This window comes from Pituophis catenifer, unplaced genomic scaffold, assembly GCF_029215685.1.
Source record: "Pituophis catenifer annectens isolate HBS135680 unplaced genomic scaffold, rPitCat1.0.hap2 SCAF_2, whole genome shotgun sequence".
Classification (NCBI taxonomy): domain Eukaryota; kingdom Metazoa; phylum Chordata; class Lepidosauria; order Squamata; family Colubridae; genus Pituophis; species Pituophis catenifer.
Window position 1 is genome coordinate 37,796,207 of NW_027256882.1, and position 24,437 is coordinate 37,820,643.

Sequence of the window (24,437 nt, forward strand, 5' to 3'; positions counted from 1 at the left end):
CAAAGCACTGCACAGTTGTAAGGCTAAGCATGGTTTTAATCTTGATAATGGAGTGTTGTTTCCATGTCTTATAAAATTGTGCAAACCCACAAAAAAAAAATTGCAGGTTGATATATGAACTCAGAACATGGGTTAAATTAGTCATCAGGATAAGCCATCTAACTGGAACCCAGCCCCTGTAGACATGTTTTTTCAGCTGTGCAATTATGATACTGCAGAATGTTCTTCATAGTCAACTCTGCACCCAATGACAAATCTTAATTTTTTTTGGCACGTAGGATCATGAAGTTGGATAGAAGTGTCTAGCACCACCCAACTCCTAGAGCAGAATCCACTGCTAGAGTCTAGACCAGGGGTCTCCAACCTTGGCAAGTTGAGGACTTGTGGACTTCAACTCCCAGAATTCCTCAGCCAGCAAAGCTTCTGGGAGTTGAAGTCTACAAGTCTTAAACTTGCCAAGGTTGGAGACCCCTGGTTTAGACCATCAACCCAGCAATTATTTCCTAACCTCTAGGGCAGGAGTGTCAAATGCACGTCATCACAGTGGTGTCAGGTGACATTTCGAGACTTTTTCAACCTTCGCTCAACCAGGTGTGGGTGTGGCCAGCGCATGACACATCCAGACTACGGGCCAGGAGTTTGACAGCCCTGCTCTAGGGCAAGAGTTCAAATCTTCCTTCTTCTATGCAACAGTTCTTGAAACTTTTGAAGTTCTATCATATCTTCCCAACCACCAAGTGCAGATCATAATTTAACATAAGTTATTTTTTCCAATCCCTCTTGGGAACAATCAAATGCAAAAGGCAGTCTCTTTAAGCGTGAAGAGGAAGTTTTCTAGAGTTTTAAAACCATGGTTGAGATTTGACCAGAACTTTCTTCATATAACTCCTTTCCAGTGTGCTGTCTACTACTTAGGTCATGTAGACTAACATAATTGTTATGGAGCACTCCTGCTATGGGAGCTCCACAGGTTTCCAAATGCAATTCAAGGTAGTAGTTATCTCCTAAAACTTCCTAAATGGCAGAGGACCTAGCTCCGTGATGGTGAACCTATGGCACGCGTGCCACAGGTGGCACACAGAGCCATGTCGCCTGGCACGCCAGCTCAGCCAGCTGATTTTCAGGCCTTCTGGGCCCACCAGAAATAGGGAAACAGGCTATTTCCTGCCTCCAGATGACCTGGGGTGGTGGGGAAGGCCTGTTTTCCTTTCTCACCTGGCTCCAGATCCTCTCTATGCATCTGGGGAGGGTGAAAACAGCCTTCCCCACCCCTTCAGAGGCTCTCCAGAGGCCCGAAACAGCCCATTTCCCAACTTCCAGTTGGACAGGAAGTGACTTTTTTGCTGTCCCCAGCCTCCAGAGCCTCTCTAGGAGTCTCAGGCCATTGCATGCCAGGAGCGGGGGGGAGAGGGGTTGCACGCACATGCATGGGGCGCAGAGAATTATGGGTGTGGGCATGTGCATGCAAGAACCTCCCCTGTCCCCCTTCCTAGCACGCAATGGCAAAAAGGTTAGCCATCACTGACCTAGCTATTGAGGGAGTATCTGTCGTATTCATTGCAAGAGGGTGGACTTGCTCCATTTAAACAATGCCAACTACTGGGACCCAGAAAGTAGATCTTGTCAGTTGTATACCTGTGATTTGGAATAAACTTCCCCTGTCCCCAAAATTGATATGACACCTTCTTCCTATCTTGCCTGCCTTTAAAACCTGTTTTTTTTTTCCCCATGTGGATTTTGTGGTTTCTCATATGTTCATTTATATTATGTTCTGGATTGTTTTATGTATAATGTCGTATTTTTGATCTCATAAAGCCACATAGATTTTTTTTCCCCCTAGAGTTGGGTGGCCTGGAAACTTGACAACCAAACAAATAATGTTCGTGAATATTTTAAGGGTTTTAATCATAAGGTTTTTAATGGTTTTACTGTTGGGTTTTTTTGGGTTGCCTTTGTATTGTTTCTTGGATTTTCAACTTTGTAAGTCATCCAGAGCCACAGCAATGAAAAGGATGGCTACTTTAAATTAAAAAAAATAAATATAAATTTCTACTTCAACCTGCTTAACCAGGCCAGATTCATTTCTCGAATACAAATTCTTACCTCCCTATCACCTCCACAAGCTGTTTTTTAATGTCATTGCTGCTTCTCAGGCCTTTTATGAATTTTAGATATGCAAAATTAGCAAAATAGGTTTGATGTTTGTGTTTGTTTGTTTGTTTGTTTGTTTGTTTGTAAAATTTATTGGCTGCCCATCTTACCACAGGGCAACTCTGGCCGGCTTACAATCTGAAAATGATAAAAACTTTACAAAAGTTAAAACACATAAATAAAATACTCTGAAGATTCAATTACTGTGGCCCAGTAAAAAAGATGAGGAGGGTGGGAACAAGATGGTGGGACTTTAGGACTTGGTGGCTCAGGAATTCTGGGAATTGAAGTCCACAAGTCCTAAAGGGGCCATAGTTCCCCATCCCGGTTTAAACCAACAAGAAATTTCAGCCAACCTCCTAGGAAACAAAAGGAACTTTTCCATTCAGTCAATTGGATTTGATACATTCTGCTAGCACTGTACTGAAACCAATAGTCTAAATGTGTGGTGTTCTTTTCCTGCAATCCATTATATCCTTGGTTGGTTCTGGATTTCTTTACAATTCATACTTGTTATTTTGTAAACTATCTTTATTTGCCAGTTCCTTAAGTCACTGCTAGCACTTATGCATTGCTTACTACTATAGCACAAGCTTCTCAGATGAGAAGCGAAATGTTTTCAAAGAAAACACCAAGAAAGTTCAGTTGCCTTTTGGAAAAAGCACCTTTAGTGCTTTGTCCTGGATGATTGAGAATCTCCATAGACATTAAGAAAATGCACAGTGTATTCCAGAGGTGGTTTCAGCAGGTTTTGATCAGTTCTGGAGAACTGGTAGTGGAAATTATGAGTAGTTCGGAGAACCGGTAAATACCACCTCTGACTGGCCCCGCCCCCATCTATTCTCTGCCTCCCGAGTCCCAGCTGATTGGGAGGAAATGGGGATTTTGCAGTAACCTTCCCCTGGAGTGGGGAGGCGAATGGAGATTTTACAGTATCCTTCCCCTGCCATGCCCACCAAGTCACGCCCACCAAGCCATGTCACGCCCACCAAGCCACATCCACAGAACCGGCAGTAAAAAAATTTGAAACCCATCACTGGTGTATTCTCCTTTAAGGACCCACCCTTACAATTTTGGGACAGCCCTCTAAAAAAGGGTCTCAGTTTTTTCTGGGCCAGAATCAATGGTTAGATCTGATCAACGTTCCAACTAACGAACCCAACCAAAGCAAGCATGGCTGAGAAGATCCAATCTCTTAATGCAAAACTTTATTGAGTACATCATATCGGCAAAGATGAGGGCAAAACCAGATCTAACCATTTCCCACACAAACCCACATAGTTAAAGTTCAGGTTCTCCCTCCCTCCTACTGGACCGGGTCACACTGTCCAGTAGAGTCTCCTGGTATTGTTATGAGACTCTGGTAAACACCTGCCAAAATGTCCTTGGTTCTCATGGCTGGCATCTTGGTGTCTGGAACCTATCTACCCCCTTCCCTCCCCCCATAGTTTGTTGGCAAGCTGAGAAGCGATAATAGTTGCAACAGCAAAAGAGTCTTTTGAAGCTTGACAGTTCTGGGCTGCATAAACAGAGGGATAGAATCAAGATCACATGAAGTGTTAATACCACTTTATAATGCCTTGGTAAGGCCACATTTGGAATATTCCATTCAGTTTTGGTCGCCACGATGTAAAAAAGATGTGGAGACTCTAGAAAGAGTGCAGAGAAGAGCAACAAAGATGATTAGGGGACTAGAGGATAAAACATATGAAGAATGGTTGCAGGAACTGGGCATGTCTAGTTTGATGAAAAGAAGGACTAAGGGAGACATGATAGCAGCCTTCCAATATCTCAGGGGTTGCCACAAAGAAGAGTGGGGGTCAACCTATTCTCGAAAGGCCCCGAGGGCAGGACAAGAAGCAATGGGTGGAAACTAATCAAGGCGAGAAACAACCTAGAACTAAGGAGAAATTTCCTGACAGTGAGAACAATGAATCAGTGGAACAACTTGCCTCCAGAAGTTGTGGATGCTCCAACACTGGAAGTTTTTAAGAAGATGTTGGATAACCATTTGTCTGAAGTGGTGTAGGGTTTCCTGCCTAAGCAGGAGGATGAACTAGAAGACCTCCAAGGTCCCTTCCAACTCTTCTCTTCTCTTCTCTTCTCTTCTCTTCTCTTCTCTTCTCTTCTCTTCTCTTCTCTTCTATTCTATTCTATTCTATTCTATTCTATTCTATTCTATTCTATTCTATTAAAATTGGAAAAACAAAGAAGAGGGAAACCTAGAAAATGGCTAAAAGACATGGAGGGATAACAGTACAATCAGTCTTCAACTTGCAATCTCAATAGGTCGTTCCATGTTCTCTAGCTTGCTGGTTGGGACATTCCCCAACGAAAACACAGATCTAGCAGGATGTGCAGGAAATCCTTTTGCACACCATTTCCTCTTCGAGGGGAAAGGGGGGAGATGGAAATAGTGTGTGATCAATGTGATCACTGTTACAGACTCATCATGGGGAGCAGAAGTGACCTGTATGCTCCCTCAACTCCCAGCCAGCCTCCTCAGCTGATTCTTCCTCAGAAGGCAGCATCAAGAAGAAACAAACCATTTTAGTTTTCCTAGTACAAAAAGGTGATTTAAGGTGCTGCTTCTCCCTCCCCCACCCCCCAAAAGCAGGAAAAAGTGGCGTGACCAGCTCGAGTTCTCTTCTTCCTCCCATCCCATCCTTCAATCTGAGGACACACACACACAGATGAACAACAAGCTGCCTGAGCAAGCAGGAAACGCAGTTTCAGGGGCTTTGGGAAGAGTTTGTTTTCCTCAAAAAGCTGTGGTTTGCAGCAACGTTATTTTTTCCAGACCGGGCCTTCATTTTGTTCCTGTTTTTCCAAATTTTGCTCTGGCAACTCTTGACGGGCTCCAAAAAACCCCCCCTCTGCTCGTGTTTGCTTTGCTCCAGCAGAGAACAAACAGCATGTGTGATTTTTGCTGTAAATGTACTTTAGGCATTTGTCTGGCTTCCATTAATGCCAGTGAAGATTTGGGATTTTAGCATTTTCAATGTGGAGGGCAGATTTTCTTGGCAGAAAAGCAAAAATGGCAGGCAGTTTTTCAGGATATAAATAGGGTTCTTGCTCAGACAACAAGGCCTAGGGTTTTTAAAAAAGATGGCGAACTTAGATTGTGGATTGTACTCTGCAAAATATATAAACTGGGAGGAATAAAACCAGTAGGGCTGACTTCTTTTTTTCCAACAGCAATTATTATGGAAGAATTAGGACTTAATTTCTCATTCATTGTCTATATAAGCATAGACGAAAGCAAAATAAAACGAATACTGAAGAAACCAGTTAAAACTCTGAAAAATCTTTCTCTATAAAAATGAAATACCACTCACGCATCATCACAAAATCTCTAGAACCGTAAAGCCTACAAACTTGAAATTTGGCATGTATGTTCCTCTTGGCTTCTAGGGGCTCGTTAAGAAAGGATCTTTCAAAGTGACCATCAGATCATTAGTATTTCTTATTATTAACACACTCTGATGCTAAGGAGTTAGATGTTCTACTCCCCCTTCCCACCTGAAAAGAACTCCATTCCAACTGCCACTTGGGCATGAGCATGGCCAGTGCATGACTCATCCGGCCTGCAGGCTGAGAGTTTAGACATTCTACCTTCCAGAAGGGGATAAGATAGGAGAGGCCTCTGTGGGGAAAGCCTGAGGGAGAGAAGGGGATAGGAGAGGATCAATGGGGCAGCCTGAGGGAGAGAAAGGGATAGGAGAGGATCAATGGGGGAGCCTGAGGGAGAGAAGGGGACAGGAGAGGATCAATGGGGCAGCCTGAGGGAGAGAAGGGGATAAGATAGGAGAGGCCTCTGTGGGACAAGCCTGAGGGAGAGAAGAGGAGAAGAAAGGCCGATCACAACTACTGATTAATGTTCAAGCTTTATTTATTTATTTATTTATTTATTTATTTATTAAATTTTTATACCGCCCCCTCTCCCGAAGGACTCGGGGCGGTGAACAGCCAAAATTAAAAACACACAATACAAATATTAAAATACATTAAAACAGAATTAAATTATCGATTTAATTGTCGATTTATCAAGCCCGATCACATAGTTTCATAGGTACCCAGCTAGTATAGGATAATAATACCACTGTTATTCTGAAAACATAGACAAAAATGCCAGCATAATAAACTCCAAGCAGATGTAATTTTAGATAGTTAAATATAAATACATTTATAGCTACTATCAAAAAGATCAAAAGCCATTTCTTTAAACTCTTTCCTTTTTTCTTTCTTACTTCATTATTTTTCCTCATTTTCTTTGTTTCTCTTCTAATACTGGTACTGGTTTTAATCTTCAAAATTCCTTCATCTGTTTAAAAAAAAAAAATAAACTTCAAGCAACAGAATGTTAAAGAGGCATTTATATTGCGTGGGGAGCAGGGGGTTGGGAGAAAAGCTCTGTGTGAATTCTTTAATGCTGATTGTGTTGCAAAATGCCATCAAAATTGGCAGGAGATATTGTTGGCCCAGATTGTTAACTGTCTTTCAGGGCAGAGGGGAAGACAGAACTGTGGGTCAGGCCAGCAGTATAAAATTCCCATGCTTAAAAATAGTGTATCACAAAAACCTAGTTTTATAAGAATCATAGAATCAGAAAGGCTGGAAAGAACATTAGACGTCTTCTAGTCCAACCCCTTGCCCAGGGCTGATGACCTTATATCAGTCTGGACAAATGGCTGTCCAATCTTTTCTTGAAAATTTCCAGAGATAGAGCGACCACGATTCTGGGAAATAAGCTGTTTTATTGATTAGCGACAGCAATATCACTTATATACTGCTTCACAGTGCTTTACAGCCCCTCTCTAAACGGTTTAGAGTCAGCATATGGCCCCCAACAATCTGGGTCCTTATTTTATTTGGAAGGATGGAAGGCTGAGTCAACCTTGAGCCTGGTGAAATTCGAACTGCCAAATTGCAGGCAGCCGATGATCAGCAGAAGTAGCCTGCGCAGTACTGCATTCTAACCACTGTGTCATTGAACTCTAATTGTGGATTAATTGTTCTCACTGTTAGGAAATTCCTCCTTATTTCCAAGTTGGATCTCAAAATTTAATGAGGAGCCATTGCTTCTTCTTCTGCCCTCTAGTGCTTTGGAAAATAAGTCAACCCACTCTTCTCTATGACAGTCCCTCAAGTATTGGAAAACTGTTATCATGTTCCCCCCTAACCCTTCTCTTCTATAAGGTAGACATACCTAGCTCCCTTAACTTTTCATTATACACCACCCCCTAAGCCCCTTATCATCTTTGTTGCACTTATCTGAAATGGTATAGGGTTTCCTGCTTGAGGGAAAGCAAGGGGGTTGGACTAGAAGACTTCCAAGGTCCCTTCCAGCTCTGTTACTCTGTTATTTGTCTGCTTTTCTCTGCACGCTTTGACAGAAATTTCAAGGAGCCCAGAAATTCTGTAACCTCGTTATGTTTGTGGTAAGGTGGCCCTTCAGCTCTTGCCACAAAAATGAATTTCATGTGTACATTTGCAAATTTAAATTGGCTATTATTTTAAACTGAAACTCGGTATCTCTCATCTACTCATCTATATTTTGATTTGCCTGCTCTTCTGGAGCTGCTAACTGGTGAACCTATTCTGTGTAGTCTCTGTGCTCTGCCAACTCTGAAAACTGAGTTGAGGGAAACACAGTAAGGCAAATAAATCCAGGCATTCAAGTGTACACACTTGTTTATATGTATACGTATAAACTGGATGAAACCAGTTAATAGCAGTAACTGTGAGAGGGATCTTGGAGTCTTAGTGGACAACCAGCTAAATATGAGCCAACAGTGTGCAGCAGCAGCAGCCAAAAAAGCCAATGCTATCCTAAATTGCATTAACAGAGGGATACAATCAAGATCAAGTGAGGTACTAATACCACTCTATAAAAAGTCCTAGTAAAACCACACATAGAGAATTGCATTCAGTTTTGGTCACCACACTATAAAAAAGATATTGAGACTGCAGAAAAAGTGCAGAGGAAAGCAACCAGGATGATTAGGGGACTGGAGACTAAAACATATGAAGAACGGTTACCTGAACTGGGCATGGCTAGTCTAGTGAAGAGAAGGACCAGGGGAGACATGATAGCAATGTTCCAGTATTTGAAGGGCTGCCACAGAGAAGAGGAAGGGGTCAAATTGTTTTCCAAAGCACCTGAAGGCCAGACAAGGAATAATGGATGGAAACTGACCAAGGAGAGATTCAACCTAGAAATGAGGAGGAATTTTTTGACAGTGAGAACAATCAACCAATGGAACAGCTTTGCCTTCGGAAGTTGGGGGAGCTTCATCACTTGAGACTTTCAAGAAGAGATGGGACTGCCATTTGTCGGAAATGGTGTAGGGTCTCCTGCTTGGACTAGATGACCTATAAGTTCCCTTCCAAATCTGTTAAAAGTGTCAGAAGATCCATTAGGACCTTTATGTTGCCTTAGTGGCACACTGCTTAGAATGCAGTACTTACAGGCTAACTCACTGCTAGGAGTTCAATTCTGACTGGCTCAGGGTTGACTCAGTCTTCCATCCTTCCAAGGTCAGTAAAATGATGACCCAGATTGTTTGGGAGCAATTTGCTAACTCTGTAAACCTCTGAGAGAGGTCTGTAAAGCACTATGAAGCAGTATATAAGTTTAATTGCTATTGCTATTATCCAAAAAAAAAGTTGTCCACCCGTTATCTCAAAGGTGCTTTTTTAGGAGGCAACTGGACTTTCTTGTTTTTCTTTTGAAGACATTTTGCTTCTCATCCAAGAAGCTTCTTCAGCTCTGACAGGATAGACAGGGAAAAAATTGCAGACTACAGGAACCAGGAGCACAACTCAGGTGACTCTGTGGACACAGATAAACCTCCAAGTGCTTCAAGGACCCTCTAAAAGGATGCAAATGACTCGCTGTCTTCAAGGAGTATAAATCCTTCCATTCCCCACCATCCAGTCAGAGCTGAAGAAGCTTCTTGGATGAGAAGCGAAATGTCTTCGAAGAAAAACAAGAAAGTCCAGTTGCCTCTTAAAAAAAGCACCTTTGGGATAACTATGACCAGAATGACAGAGAACCTCTACAGATTTTTGTCCACATCTAGTTCAGTTGCTGTTAAACTGAGGGTAATTATCAACTTACCAGGTTATTAAAAAGGGGGTAATTTGAACATATCATGAGGGTAATGATGTAATGTAATTGCTTGTTTGTGAGTCAAGGATCCAGTTTTTGTCCCTGTGGCTGCCAAGATAATGATGTAAAACAACCAAGTTTAAGCTTTTTTTGGTGGGGATAATGGCATTACCTGAGCCTGGGAAAACGGATAATCAAACAGTTTAAGAATCACTGCTGTAATGCTTGGATTGCCCTCAGCTAAATGGTGAGATGCTGGAAAAAATACCTAACTTGAATATCATACTAGCAGCCCTAGATTTATAGCCTTTGTTTAGTGACTCTACAAAGTTACAACATCACTGAAAAAATAACAAAAAATGGCTAACAACCATCCTTGCACTTATAACTGCCTCAGCATTCCCTTTGGTCACATGATCAAAATTTGGGCACTCGGCCAAACAGCAATTATTTTCTATGGTTGCCGTGTCCTGCAATCTTGTGATCACTCTTTGTAACCTTCCCAGCCAGTTTACAGAATAACAGAAGAATTGGAAGGGACTTTGGAGGTCTTCTAGTCCAACCCCCTGATCAGGCAGGAAACCTTATACCAGGGTTGTCAAACTTGATTTTATTGAGGGCCACATCAGGGTTGTGTTTGACCTGGGGGGGGGGGGGAATAGGCATGGCCAGCTCGACATCACTCATGTTTGGGGGTGGCCACCGGCCTTCTGCAAGCCTCTGCCAGCAAAAATGGAGCTCAAGTGGGTTGCATGCGGCCCTCCCAAGCTCTGTTTTCACTAGCAGAGGCACTGCGGGCCTGTCCTTCCCTGTTTCCAGATGGCCCCACGGGCCAGATCTAAGCAACCTGCAGGCCAGATGCAGCCCATGGGCCTTGAGTTTGACAGCCCTGTCTTATCCCATTTCAGAAAAATGGTTGTCCAACCTCCATTTGGAGGATTCAGCCGGTTTGGACTGGTTCAGGTGAACCAAATGCTAATTATACATCTGGTTCATCGAACCGGTAGTTGCAAAGACTAGCTGGCCCTTCCTGCCCCTCCCACCCCACCCCGCCACTCCCAGTAGTCTCCACACAGCCCGTTTTGGATGCCAGGTAAGCGCAGAGCCCGTGCAGAGGCTCTGGGAGGACGAAAAACGGGCCTCCCGGAAGTTCCGGAAGTCTGGAAATGGGCTCATTTCCGGCCTCCGGAGGGCCTCTGGAGCCCGAGGGAGGCCATTTATGCCTTCCCAGAGGCTTGAGGAAAGCCTCCAGAGCCTGGGGAGGGTGAAAACGCCCCCCCACCCCCCACCGCAGTGGTGCAGGAGGACGAGTAGGCCACACCCACCATGGCCACACTCACCCAGCAACCGGGCAGAGAACCGGTTGCTAACATTTTTGAATCCCACCCCTGCCAACCTCTTCTTAAAAACATCCAGTGATGGAGCACCCACAATTTCTGGAGGCAAGCTGTGCCACTGATTAATTGCTCTAACTGTCAGGAAAATTTCTCCTGGGGAAGCCAGGTTCGCTTAATGATTCACTTAACAACTGTAGCAATTCGCTTAACAACCAAGGTGTGAAAAGTATCATAAAATCGGACCTCCCTTAACAACGGCTTTGCTTAAGCAATGGAAATTCTGGTTCCAACTGTGGTCATAAGTTAAGGACTACCTGCATTTGAGAATAGATGTGCATGAATCAAGCACACAATGAATTGGTACACAATGAAGCGGAGTTGTTTCAATACAAGATGGACAGCAAATAAATGAAACAAAATAAGGAAAACCTCATCTTGCCAATTCCAGCTTCCCTGCTGTTTGACGGCATTGTTCCTGTTGTCCTATTCCTGCCACCAACGTCATTTCCCACCCTCTGACAATTTACATTCATACAATTGTTCCCAAGGAGAAAAATAAATCTCCCTTGTGGGCAGCCATTGGAACCATTTGTTTTGACAGTAGCCATTTTTTGCCGCATGCAGTTAAATCCTAGCTCAACAGCAGACCAGTGAAGATAGGACTATGGTTTCAAAACGCTGTTGCACTTCTTGCTACGTCACTTTCTAATCCCAGATTGCCAGGGAATTAAGTCACGTATTTTTGGATTATCTGTGTCCACGTTTTGCTATGTTATTAAATGCAACCACAAAAACATATAATTGCTATGTATGGGGGAAGAGCCAAATGGGGAATTTCTGAGAGTACTTGATAACCAAAATAGATTTCAGTTTTCAAGATAACTTCTAGCCAAAATGATACTATTTAATGGCTATAATATAAAACAGGTAGTCCTAGATTTACAATATTTCATTTAGTGACTGTTCAAAGTTACAGCGACACGGAAAAAAGTGTCTTATGACCATTTTTCACACTTACGACCATTGCAGCATCCTCATGGTCATGTGATTGAAATTCAGGCACTTGGCAACTGATTCATATTTATGACAGTTGTGGTGTCCTGGAGTCATGTCATCACCTTTTGTAGCCTTCTGACATTTGTTAAGTGACTTTTGCCCCATTCTACGACTAAGAGCCATGGTGGCACAGTGGTTAAAGTGCAGTACTGCAAGCTATTTCTGCTGATTGCCAGCTTCCTACAATTTGGCAATTTGAATCTCACCAGGCTCAAGGTTGACTCAGCCTTCCATCCTTCTGAGGTGGATAAAATGAGGACCCAGATTGTTGGGGGCAATAGGCTAACTCTGTAAACCACTTAAGAGAGGGCTGTAAAGCACTGTGAAGCGGTATATAAGTCTAAGTAGTATTGCTATTTTCTTGCCACAGTTGTTAAGTGAATCACTGCCATTGATAAGTTAGCCACCCGGTTGTTAGGTGAATCTGACTTCCCCATTGACTTTGCTTGTCAGAAGTGGGGACACAGCAACGGTCATAAATATGAACCTGTTGGCAAGTATCTGAATTTTGATCACATGATCATGAGGATGATATAAAAGCCGTAACTGTGAAAAACAGACATCTTTTTCAATGCCATAGTAACTTTGAACGATTTAAACGAACAATCGTAAGTTGAGGACTTCATAGGTACATAATGTCTACCTCTGTCTCCTTAATTTGCCTTTTGGTGAACGGATGATTGGGAATATGCAATTAGGTGTCAACCTTGTGAAGTAGTCCAGACAAGATACACAACCAGAAGTACCAGTTCTACTTGATTGTAAGGTTCCCTTAATGAATCTTGCATGCTTGAAAGTACATCTCTACATACACACCCCTCACTTTACAGCCCAAGAAACTAGGGAGGGTCCTTTCTGAGATGTTTCCCATTTCCACATTCCTTCTGCGGACTCAGGGGCTGCTTATCCAACCATTGTCCTGTCTAACCAACATCATTTCTATATGTCATTTCAGTAGGATTGTAGAATATGCCTTCCACCTAGTTACACAAGTTAGCAATAGCAATAGCAATAGCACATATATTATTATTATTATTATTATTATTATTATTATTATTATTATTATTGAGATTTATATGCCGCCCTATCTCCAGCCGGACTCAGAGCGGCTCACAACAGTAAAAAACACCTAATGAAAAAGTTAAAAAGAAATTAAATCCAAATCTCATAATTTAACAGTTAAAAGTGCAATTAAGACTAAAAAGTTAAAAATTGAAACCCCATCAGTCCAGGCCAGCCAAACGAAACAGCCATGTTTTCAGGTCACAACGGAAAGAGCGGAGGTCGGGGGCCACCCGGAGCTCCAGGGGCAGTTGATTCCAAAGGGTAGGTGCGCCCACAGAGAAAGCTCTCCCCCTGGGGGTCGCCAGCCGACACCGTCTAGCCGACGGCACCCTGAGGAGGCCCTCTCTTATATACCACTCTATAGTGCTTTTCAGCCCTCTCTAAGCAGTTTACAGAGCCAGCATATTGCCCCCAGCAATCTGGCTCCTCATTTTACTGACCTCAAAAGGATGGAAGGCTGAGTCAACCTTGAGAAGGTCAGGCTCGAACTCTTGGCAGTGAGCAGAGTTATCTTGCAATGCTTCATTCTAACAACTGCGCCACCATGGCTCTTAATTAATGTACATGCCGTAGTTTTTCAACCTACTTGGTAAAGTATGAAGGGGAATCTATTCACAGGCACCAGCCAGAAGAGAGAGAGAGATTTCAATGCAATTCTCCAGGGAGAGGGCATTAAAAACAGAAAATTGCACTCTGCCAGTGTTTACAAAATATTGTGTTTTAAGAGCAGTTTTTTAAAAAGCTGATTTAAGGGAAGCCACAGTATTCCATGACTGTGCAGGCAAAGGAAAACCAGTTTCTCTCTTTTTCCCCCGCTGAATTTGGTTGAGTGAAAAGAAGTAAACAGAATGAACAAGCGGGTGTGTGAAGAATAACAAAATCAGATTTCTACATCTTCTTATTCGAAAAACAGTATTATTGTCTGTATTTGACTTTTCTCTTTAAAAAAAGGCTATACTTTCCTTACTTTATAGTAATTACTGTATATTTGCAGAGCCATTGTTTTGTCCTATGGCTCATCCCAGCCATTAAAAAATATTGTTCTCGTTTTGATTGCTTTTGCTTTGTTTTATTTCCCTTCAATTTTAATGTTATCAGTTCCATCATGGTTTTAATTGCCATATAGATGAATGCTTGATTGTTTTTTTTTAAAAAAGGTACAGGTATAGGTATGTCCTCAACCCATTCCTAAGAGGTCTGTAAAGGGTGTGGATAAGTGCACCATCGTACCAACCGTCCCTGTCCTAATATTCCTTTTTACTTACTCTTTTCATGTATTCAAATTATGTTTATACTTTTACCTGTTATCTTATATATGCTTGACAAAATAAATTTATGACTTAAACTTATGACTTAATTCTAAGGTAAAGGTTTCCCTGTCCAGTCATGTCCGACTTTAGGGCATGGTGCTCATCTCCATTTCTTGGCTGAGGGAGCCACGGTTATCCAAAGACAATTTCCGTGGTCATTGGCCAACATGGTTATACACCAAAGGCTCACAGAATGCCAAAGTGGTACCTATTAATCTACTCGTGTATAGGTAGGCAGGAGCACAATTCTAGCCTTAATTATTATTTTTTTAATTAGGGTGGCACCAAAAGTAGGCCCAGTATTGTGAATTCCAGTTTGAATTGATTTCATTGCCCTCCTTTTTAAAATAAAAATTTAAAAACAAAACTTTTTCTTTGCATCTCAGGATCTGCTCTTCAATGTCTGAAGTGTGCATTCACCATTTTCAATATACCCTGCCACACTTCGACTGTCACCTGTAAAAGTGAAGAAGTTTGTGCTGTCATCCAGGGAAGTGCTGGTAAGGATTTTCTTTCTTTTCTTTTTTTTTTAATTTCCTCCCTGTCTTCACATATGCTGTTTTCCTCAGGAATTTTATCTGGCATAATTTTGTTTCTTGGACTAATACTTCTGAATAGGTCCTCATATAGTAAAACCTATATGTAGTTATGAACTTATATGTAGTTAACCCTGGATTTCATTTGGAAATCCAGGGTTGCTTATACCACAGCAACCCTGGATTTCCAAATGAACTGTCAGAGTTTGCTGCAGCAATCAAATCCAGAAAGCACATACAGGTAACTGATTCAGCAGGATTCTCTTTGCATCAGGGGTGAAATGCTCCCAGTTCGGACCGGATCGCCTGATCCGGTAAAGATGGCAGCAGGTGGTTTGGAGAACCGGTAGCAAAAATCCCTGCCCCCTCCCCCATGCCCAGCTGAGCCGCACGATCATCAGTCTTTTTTTTTTACTTTTAAAAGCCTTTTTTCTACAACCTCTTCGGCTGAAAAAATTCTTTTAAAAGTTAAAAAAAAAAGCCTCTGATGATCGCGGGGCTCAGCTGGGATCGTCAGAGGCTTTTAAAAGCATTTTTTTCTGCAACCCTTAAGGTTGTAGAAAAAATGCTTTTAAAAGTAAAAAAAAAAAAAGTTGGCCACGCCCACCCAGTCACATTATCTCCTCCACCAAACCACGCCCACAGAACCGGTAGTAACAAATTTTACATTTCACCACTGCTTTACATATATAATAGAACACATGAAATAAATACACAATACCAATGGCAGATTCTCCAGCGTGGTAGTAGTTACAAGCAAACACAGGCAGAGGAGAGAACAGTTTCAGTTTCAATTCAGCAGACGGACTAGTTTTCGCTCAGAGCAGCAGACTCAGAGCTCAGCACAGCATGCTTAAGTTTCTGTTTCCAAACAGCCCTCATTGGCTGACCCAGTTGCTATGCCTATTCATTGGCTGACCTTGTTGCTATGCCCTATTCCAGTTCATGAATAGTCAGACATGCACATCAGTCGATGCATTCAAAATGTTTGTCCATCTGTTCAACCATCTTTGGTCTGTTTAAGTCCATCAAAGCCACCTGAGATTATTCAAGGAAAGACCCACTCGGGTTTGAGTATTTTAGACTCAAGTGATGTGGATTTGTAACATTTAGCGATATCTTCTTCACATGCATTCCCCGCTTTGGAATATCCTCTTCCCCCAGAGGTGGGGCTGGCCCCCACTCTTCTGGCTTTTCAGAAGAGTTTGAAGATCTGAGTCCATCAATCTGTATATGACTTGCAGAAAAGCATGCAAGCTCAGGGTTGGCTAGAGTCCAGAGGCTCTGCAACCTTGGCAACTTTAAGACGTGTGGACTTCAACTCCCATAGTTCTCTCTGGGAGAACTCAGAACTATGGGAGTTGAAGTCCACACGTCTTAAAGTTGCCAAGGTTGGAGACCCCTGGGCTAGACCCTTCTAAATTTTAATTATTCTAGCCTTGTTTTATTTGCTTATTAAATGTATATGCTGCCCATCTCCTCGATAAGGAAACTCTGGGTGAGTTCTACTTAGCTTTACTACCGGTTCACATTGCGCCCGCACACTTGGTGGGCTTGGTGGGCATGGCAGGGGAAGGATACTGCAAAATCCTCATTCCCTCCCCACTCTGGGGCCAGCCGGAGGCGGTATTTGCCAGTTCTCCAAACTACTCAAAATTTCCACAACCGGTTTATTTATTTATTTATTTATTTATTAAATTTTTATACCGCCCCCTCTCCCGAAGGACTCGGGGCGGTGAACAGCCAAAATTAAAAACACACAATACAAATATTAAAATACATTTAAACGAAATTAAATTATCTTTGGCTTCTCCAATTTAAAACCCCTTGCCCATAAAATTTCCCAATTAAAAGATTTTTAACCCAGCCCGGCTTGCTGAAATAAAAAAGTCTTCAGGGCCTGGCGGAAGGTCCGGAGGTCCGGGATTAGTCGTATCCCTGGGGGTAGCTCATTCCAGAGGGCGGGTGCCCCCACAAAGAAGGCTCTTCCCTGGGGGGGTCGCCAGCCGACATTGCCTGACAGACGGCACCCTGAGGAGGCCCTCTGTGGGAGCGTGTTGGCCGGTGGGAGGTTATCGGAGGCAGAAGGTGGTCTCGTAAGTAACCGGGTCCTAAGCCATGGAGCGCTTTGAAGATGAGAACCAACACCTTGAAGCGCACTCGGAAGACCACTGGAAGCCAATGCAGCCCGCGCAGGAGAGGCGCCATGTCACCCCCATAAGTACCTGCGCGGCCGCATTCTGCACCAGTTGGAGCCTCCGAGTGCTCCTCAAGAGGAGCCCAATATAGAGAGCGTTGCAGTAGTTCAGGCGTGACGTGACCAGGGCATGAGTGACCGTGCGTAAGGAGTCCCGATCCAGAAAGGGGCGCAACTGGCGTATCAGGCGAACCTGATAGAAAGCCCCCCTGGCCACGGCCGTCATATGCTCTTCTAAAGACAGCCGTGCATCCAGGAGGACACCCAAGTTACGCGCCCTCTCCATGGGGGCCAATGTCTCACCCCCAATAGTCAGCGATGGCACCAGCTGACTATATCAGGATGCCGGCAGCCACAGCCACTCAGTCTTGGAGGGGTTGAGTCGGAGCCTGTTCCTCCCCATCCAGACCCACATGGCCTCCAGGCACCGGGATATCACTTCAAGGGCATCGTTGGGGTGGTCTGGGGTGGATATGTACAGCTGGGCGTCATCAGCGTACAGATGGCACTGCACCCCAAAACCACGGATGATCTCGCCCAGCGGCTTCACATAAATGTTGAACAGGAGAGGCGAGAGGACCAACCCTTGTGGCACCCCACAAATCAAGTGCCTTGAGGTCGACCTCTGCCCTCCAGCCAACACAGACTGTGACCGGTCGGAGAGATAGGAGGAGAACCACCGTAAGACAGTGCCTCCCACTCCCAACCCTTCCAACCGGCGCAGCAGGATACCATGGTCGATGGTATCAAAAGCCGCTGAGAGGTCTAATAGGACCAGAACAGAGGAGCAACCTCTGTCCCGAGCCCTCCAGAGATCATCAACCAACGCGACCAATGCTGTTTCCGTGCTGTACCCGGGCCTGAAGCCGGACTGGAACGGATCTAGATAGACAGTTTCATCCAGGTACTGCGGGAGCTGTCGCGCAACCACACTCTCAACAACCTTCGCCAAGAAGCGAAGGTTGGAAACTGGACGATAGTTTGCCAAAACAGCTGGGTCCAGAGAGGGCTTCTTGAGGAGGGTTCTCTGAACTACTCAAAATTTCCACTACCGGTTCTCCAGAACCTGTCAGAACCTGCTGGATTTCACCCCTGGATGACGTCTGGGTCAGTGGGCGGAACCTCCCGCCGGTTTTACTACCAGTTCTTGCGAACCGGGGGCAACCCACCACTGGCTTACACAGAGAAAAACAATTATAATTTTAAAACTATGCAAATAAAAGAAAACCAATTCGTACAATGACGGAGACAGACAGCATGGAGATGAGGTCTTCTTAATTGCCTCTCTCTATATATATCTCCATGCTGTGTGTCTCCATTTCCATCCTAATGTTGCTAATTTTAACATTTTAACTTTTAACACCTAATGTTTTTCATGTTTTTAAACCTTCTAATTCATTTATATTGCTATTTTTGACATTGCAAGTCACCCAAATTCGCTTGATAGTAAGATTGGCGGCATATAATTTCTAATGTTTATGTTTTTAAGCAGCTCACAGTTACCTCCAGTAAGAAGGGCAACCTATCAATTTTACAAATAAATAAGATAAAATAATAAAACAAAAACAAAATAAATAAAATAATAAATAAAATAAATAAAATAGAATAATAAAATAAAGTAAAACAAAACAAATAATAATAAAATAGAATAATAATAAAATATAAAATAATAAAATAAAATAATACCCTGTTTCCCCCAAAATAAGACATTCCCTGATAATAAGCCCAATCGGGCTTTTGAGCACATGCCAATAAGGCCAAGCGCTTATTTCAGGGTTCAAAAAAATATAAGACAGGGGAAACACGGTAAATAAAATAAAATAAAGTAAAACAAAACAAATAATAAAATAAAATAATAATAAAATATAAAATATAAAATAAAATAATGAATAAAATAATAAAGTAAAATAAAGTAAAACAAAACAAAATATAATAAAATATAATAAAATAAAATGTAAAATAATAAATAAATAATAAATAATAAATAATAAATAAAATAAAAATGTATACCATCCAAAATCAATCTGTGAGTATTGGGAAACAGTCAGGCAGGGAGGAGGGGGCCAAGCGGGGAACCAGACTTATGCTTTTGGATACTACTCAGGGACTCAAGGCTAGTTCCCTGCTTGACCCCTCCTCCCTGCCTAGCTATGACTTTGGAACAGTGAGTGAGATGGATGGTCTCTAACTTTGATATATCAAACAATCAACCAACTCAGCTCTGCTCTCTGCCCTATTTGTTCCCAACAATGCAACGACGGGGTGTTATATAGGTGGCAGGGAACATTATCCGTACGTATTTCTCACCCTATGTCTCTTTCTTTTGATGTTCCACCTAGCTGGTCATAAGCTCATCAAGAAGAAGGACTGTGTCGCACAGGATAAATGCGACAAGAACAGTACCGAGTCCTATGTGGGCATTAAATACGTCACCACCTACAAGTGTTGCAACGACGATTTCTGCAATTCGGGAGCCACCTTGCCCTCTGCTCACATCTCTCTGCCCATGCTTCTGGTCATCGGAGGCACCTGGTTCCTTCGCTTCCTCTAATCTTCTTTCCAGGAAGGAGAGAAAACACCAACTCTAGAAGATGCCAAAAATTAAGCCTGCGATTCTTCTACTTTTTTTAGCTGAAAGTAACGTCCATGGAACTCCAGTCATGTACAGGATTGTCCTTTTATCCTACCAAGCACTGTATTAAATAGACACTCTCGCCTTTCCTTTTTATTCAGAAATGCATTTGTGGCTTAATGAAGGCGTATCCTCTATTTTAGAGCATATGAATGAAGCTTTAGGAGAAGCTGCCTTAATCTTTCTCCTCCTCCTCCTCTTTTTTCATTATCTTCTACCTTTTCAATTCCTTTTCCACTTATTTTCATCCTCTGCAAGCTTCTCTTTAAAACAGAGTCGGAAAACTAGTGTCAGACGAACTACAAGTCCAATAGTCCCATCTAGATCACGGTACCCATCTCCCATAGGCCCCTTTTAAGCTTCTTCACCCCTTGAGATTTAGAATAGAATAACAGAGTTGGAAGGGACCTTGAAGGTCTTCTAGTCCAACCCCCTGCTTAGGCAGGAAACCCTACACCACTTCAGACAAGTGGTTATCCAACATCTTCTTTAAAACTTCCAGTGTTGGAGCATTCACAACTTCTGGAGGCAAATTATTCCACTGATTAATTAATTTTACACTGCTTTCCTCCTCCTGTACTAAAGGGGCAGTGTTGTGTTTCCTCTCCAATTATCTCATTTCATAGGATTCTTCCCAAATATGATCACCAGTTGCCCCTTTTTCCTCGGCATGGGTGGGACCTTCTCATTCTTCAGCCAACGTTTCTCCTGATGACAGTGTCATGTCTATGAGGGAGATAAGGCAATGGAGGATGAGTTCCCTCAATGCAATTCCTCCCCATCCCCCACGCTTCCATCCCACCACCACATTCCCTTAAAGAAATATGATCTGTGGCATCCCTAGGCAGATATTTGGCAGCAGCGAGAGAGAGAAAGAGAGAGAAGTCATCTGAGGTGAGCAACCCACTGGATGGCTAATGAAAACATGCCACGAGCTGCTATTTTGGGCTGACCCTGAGCCAGTTATGTTTTAAAGGCTACATACATAACATTCTGCAGAGGAGGGGCTGTGTTGCCTCCTCTTGCACATATCCCTTCAAAAAGGAGAATGGGATTTAACCCTATATATGCCAACATTTCTGCCTTTGTCCCCAAAATCTGCTGCCTGTTTTCTTGCATTTGTATGCCTGCAACATCACCCATATTAGGCTGCCTGAATTCAGCAGGTCCTTTCAAGCACTTTTGCCTTTTATAGATATAGATATAGATTTTACATATATGTGTGTTTTTCTATCGAGACACCTGGTCTACCCCAACGTGTGGGAGGGGGCATTCTGCTCCCTTTCGCCTTTCAGCTCCAATCCAGGAGCCCTCAAGCAGTCGCATTCATTTCACAAACCATTTTATACCAAATTTATATTTTTCTGATAAAGAAATAAAGGGATATAATCAATAATACTGGTAGTCCTCGACTTACAACAGTTCATTTAGTGACCGTTCAAAGTTACAAGGGCCCTGAAAAAAGGGGTGTATGACCCATTTTTCACACTTAACGACTGTGGCAGCATCCCCATGGTCACACGATTCAAATTGGTAGCCTTCTGCTACCAATAGCCTCTCACCGACCAGTACGCTCCCATAGAGAGGGGCTCCTCAGGGTGCCGTCGGCCAAACAGTGTCGACTGGCGGCCCCCAGGGGGAAAGCCTTCTCTGTGGGGGCACCTGCCATCTGGAACAAGCTCCCCTCAGAGATACGGAGGATCCCAGACCTGCGCATGTTTCGTTGTGTTCTCAAAACTTTTTTATTTCAGCAGGCTGGCCTGGCCTAACTCTCCTCTTTTAAATTTTTAATTCGTGTGATTTTATAAATTGGGTGTTTTAATCTGTGTTTCGGCCAAAATATTTAATAATTTTAAGGGATTTTTTTAATATTTGTATTATCTGTATTTTATCTTGGCTGTTTACCGCCCTGAGTCCTTCGGGAGTAGGGCGGTATAGAAATTTGATTAATAAATAAATAAATAATAAATTCAGACACATGGCAACTGAACTCACATTTATGACGGCCGTAATGTCCCTGAGTCAAGTCATCCCCTTTGGCGACCTTCTGTCAAGCGAAGTCCACAGGGAAGCCAGATTCGCTTAACGACCTTGCTACTAACTTAACGACGACAGTGATTCACTTAACAACTGTGGTAAGAAAGGTCGTAAAATGGGCAAAACTCACTTAACGACTGTCTCGCTTAGCAACAAATTTGGGTCTTAAGTGTGGTCGTAAGTCAAGGACTACTTTATTTGCTTCCTGGAATTACCTGGAAGACGATTCTTCGTTTTTCCAAGGTTGAAAATGATTCCCTATTTCCACCTCAGTTTGCCAGTTTGCTTTAAAGTCAACATGTGTATACCTTTGCTCTGAATATATGGATTCGCATAAACACTTTCTCCAGTACACTACAAGTTTTTTAAAACATACACATAAGTAACAAGGTTTTTTTTAATAATGTAATACATTTTTACATATACATTCCCCACATGTGTACATCCCTGGGTTTTTTGTGTGTGTGTGTGGGTTTTTTTTGGTTTTTTGAGTTGTGAAAACAACCATTGAATTTTAGATACCGGCATACATAGTCACTCCATTTTCTCTTTTTCGAAGTTCAGGTTCATTCAATTTGCTTCAGAATGTAAGCTGAACAGATTTCTTCTCATAATCGTTTGTACTCAATAAATGATGAGCTAATTAAATCTCTGAAAACTGGTACAGTTTTCTTTCTGCTTTTCGTTTCTCAAAAGGACAACTTCATTCATCAAACTAAGCATTGCACACACCATGCTGAGATGGTTTCCCAATTTTGACAGAGTGCTCAGAGGTGGAACTGGGAAAACGCTTCCTGATCTTTTTCCCCGAACAGAGAAATCTCATCAAGGAATTTCAGGAAGTTGCAGGCAGTCCTTGGATCCAAAAATGCTAAAAGTTTGGGAGAGTTTTTCTTTGTGTTCCAAACACTCATTTAACTGTCAACTTAAAGCCTCTTTAAGCCCCATCGTTCATGTTCCTCCTTAGTGAGAATAGATCAAATTACAAAGTAAAGGATATGTTGGTCTATGAAAATTTTATTTGATGGGAGTATAAAGATGAGATCTTCTTTTTAAAAAGGGCTTAGAAAACAGAAGGCAATATAGGGTAAATTGTATAGATGAGGAAGAAGCAAGGAGAGTTGGAAAGAATGGAAAGGTCTAAGGCAGGGGGGGAAACTCGTGGCCCATGGGCCGGATATGTCATGAGCTGGCCATGCCCACCCCGGTTTAGCGAAGGGGGGAGGAAATTCTCAATACGTCACGTGATGACATGATGCCACGAGTCTGATACCCCTAGTCTAAGGAATGGTGTATGTGTAAATTTAAATTAAATTCATTTCATTTTCTTTTTGGCCTTTAATTTCTTTTGCTTACTACTTTTTTTTACTTTTCTGCACTTTATGTAACATGGCTTACCCTGAAAGGGAACAGAGAGATTGATGTGCGTATATTTACTTTTAACAAATGGCTTTTTAAGTTTGTTTGATATTAGAATTTCAAAATGTGCTTTCAAACAATGGAAAAAAGAAATTAAACAACGATAGAACTTCCATAGCAAAAATCCATTCTGGCTACTTTTTAAGTTGAAAAGGAAAACCTAAGTGCATCGTAGTTCTAAAGGAAGATCTATTGGTTGTATGTTTATTCCCTCTTATCTGAAAGCAAAACTTGAACTTAATGGGTCTTACTTCTAAGTAGATATGTATACGTGTATTCGGTAAAAATAAACATGAGTCTTCCACACATTTGGGTTTTATTCCTTTGTTCTCATTTCCACACCAATCACAGCATTCCTAAAATATGGAAGAAACTTCTCCTTTAGAGCAGACATATTTTCCAAAGCAGCTGAAGACAGGACAAGAAGCAACGGATGGAAACTAATCAAGGAGTGAAGCAACCTAGAACTAAGGAAAAATTTCCTGACAGTGAGAACTATTAATCAGTGGAACAACTTGCCTCCAAAAGTTATAGGTGCTTCAACACTGGAGGTTTTTCAGAAGAGATTGGACATTTATCTGAAATGGTCTAGGGCCGTGATGGCGAATTTATGGCATGCATAACTTTGAATGGTCACTTTATGAACTACTGCAGAGGTGTCAAACTGGATTTCTTCAGGGTCGGATCAGCATTGTTGTTCTCCTCCGTGGGCTAGCGGGGGGGGGGAGATGGGATGGAGCCTCCTGCAGCACCCTGCCAGCCAAAATGGGGTACAGGGGGCCATGCACTGCCCCCCCGGGCCCATTTTTAGCCAGCAGAAGGCCATGGAGGCCATAATGGGCCATAGGGGGTTGTGAGTGGCCTCCCCGCACCCCATTTTGGTCGGCAGAGGCACTGTGGGCCAGTCCTTTGATATTTCCAGGCCAGGCCTGCGGGCCAGATCTATTTATTATTTATTTCATTTCATTTTTTTTTTCATTTCATTTATTGGATTTATATACTGCCCTATTCCCGAAGGACTCAGGGCGGTGAACAGCCACAGAATAAAACACATAAATACAAAATTTAAAAACAGAATAAAACCGAATTAAACAATTTGGCTGAGACAAATTTAAAACACCCAAAAATTTTAAAAACAAATTAAAATTTACATTTTAAAGGGGAAAGATTTAGGCCAGGCCAGCTTGATGGAATAAAAAAGTCTTGAGAGCACGACGGAAGGTGTGCAGATCCAGGATCCTCCGTATCTCCGGGGGGAGCTCATTCCAGATAGTAGGTGCACCCACAGAGAAGGCTCTCCCCCTGGGGGCCACCAGTCGACATTGTTTGGCTGACGGCACCCGGAGGAGCCCCTCTCTATGAGAGCGTACCGGCCAGTGGGAGGCTATTGGTGATAGCAGGCGGTCCCGTAAATAACCAGGTCCTAAGCCATGGAGTGCTCTAAAGGTGATAACCAAAACCTTGAAGCGCACCCGGAAGACCACCGGGAGCCAGTGCAGCTCACGCAGAAGAGGTGTTACATGGGAACGCCACATCGCTCCCATAACCACCCGCGTGGCCGCACTCTGCGCCAGTTGGAGCTT

At 42.8% G+C, this 24,437-nt stretch overlaps 1 protein-coding gene across 1 annotated transcript in view; it reads left to right on the forward strand.

The window, feature by feature from the left end:
* The window catches only part of LOC139312118 (sperm acrosome membrane-associated protein 4-like), a 34,872-nt gene extending 11,710 nt beyond the window's left edge, over positions 1-23,162 (forward strand). The window contains exons 2-3 of the mRNA XM_070936660.1: positions 14,420-14,533; positions 19,106-23,162. Of these exons, the coding sequence (XP_070792761.1) occupies positions 14,420-14,533; positions 19,106-19,317 (326 nt within the window). The 3' untranslated portion in view covers positions 19,318-23,162. The remainder of the gene's footprint in view (positions 1-14,419; positions 14,534-19,105) is intronic.
* The last annotated feature ends 1,275 nt before the right edge of the window (positions 23,163-24,437 follow it).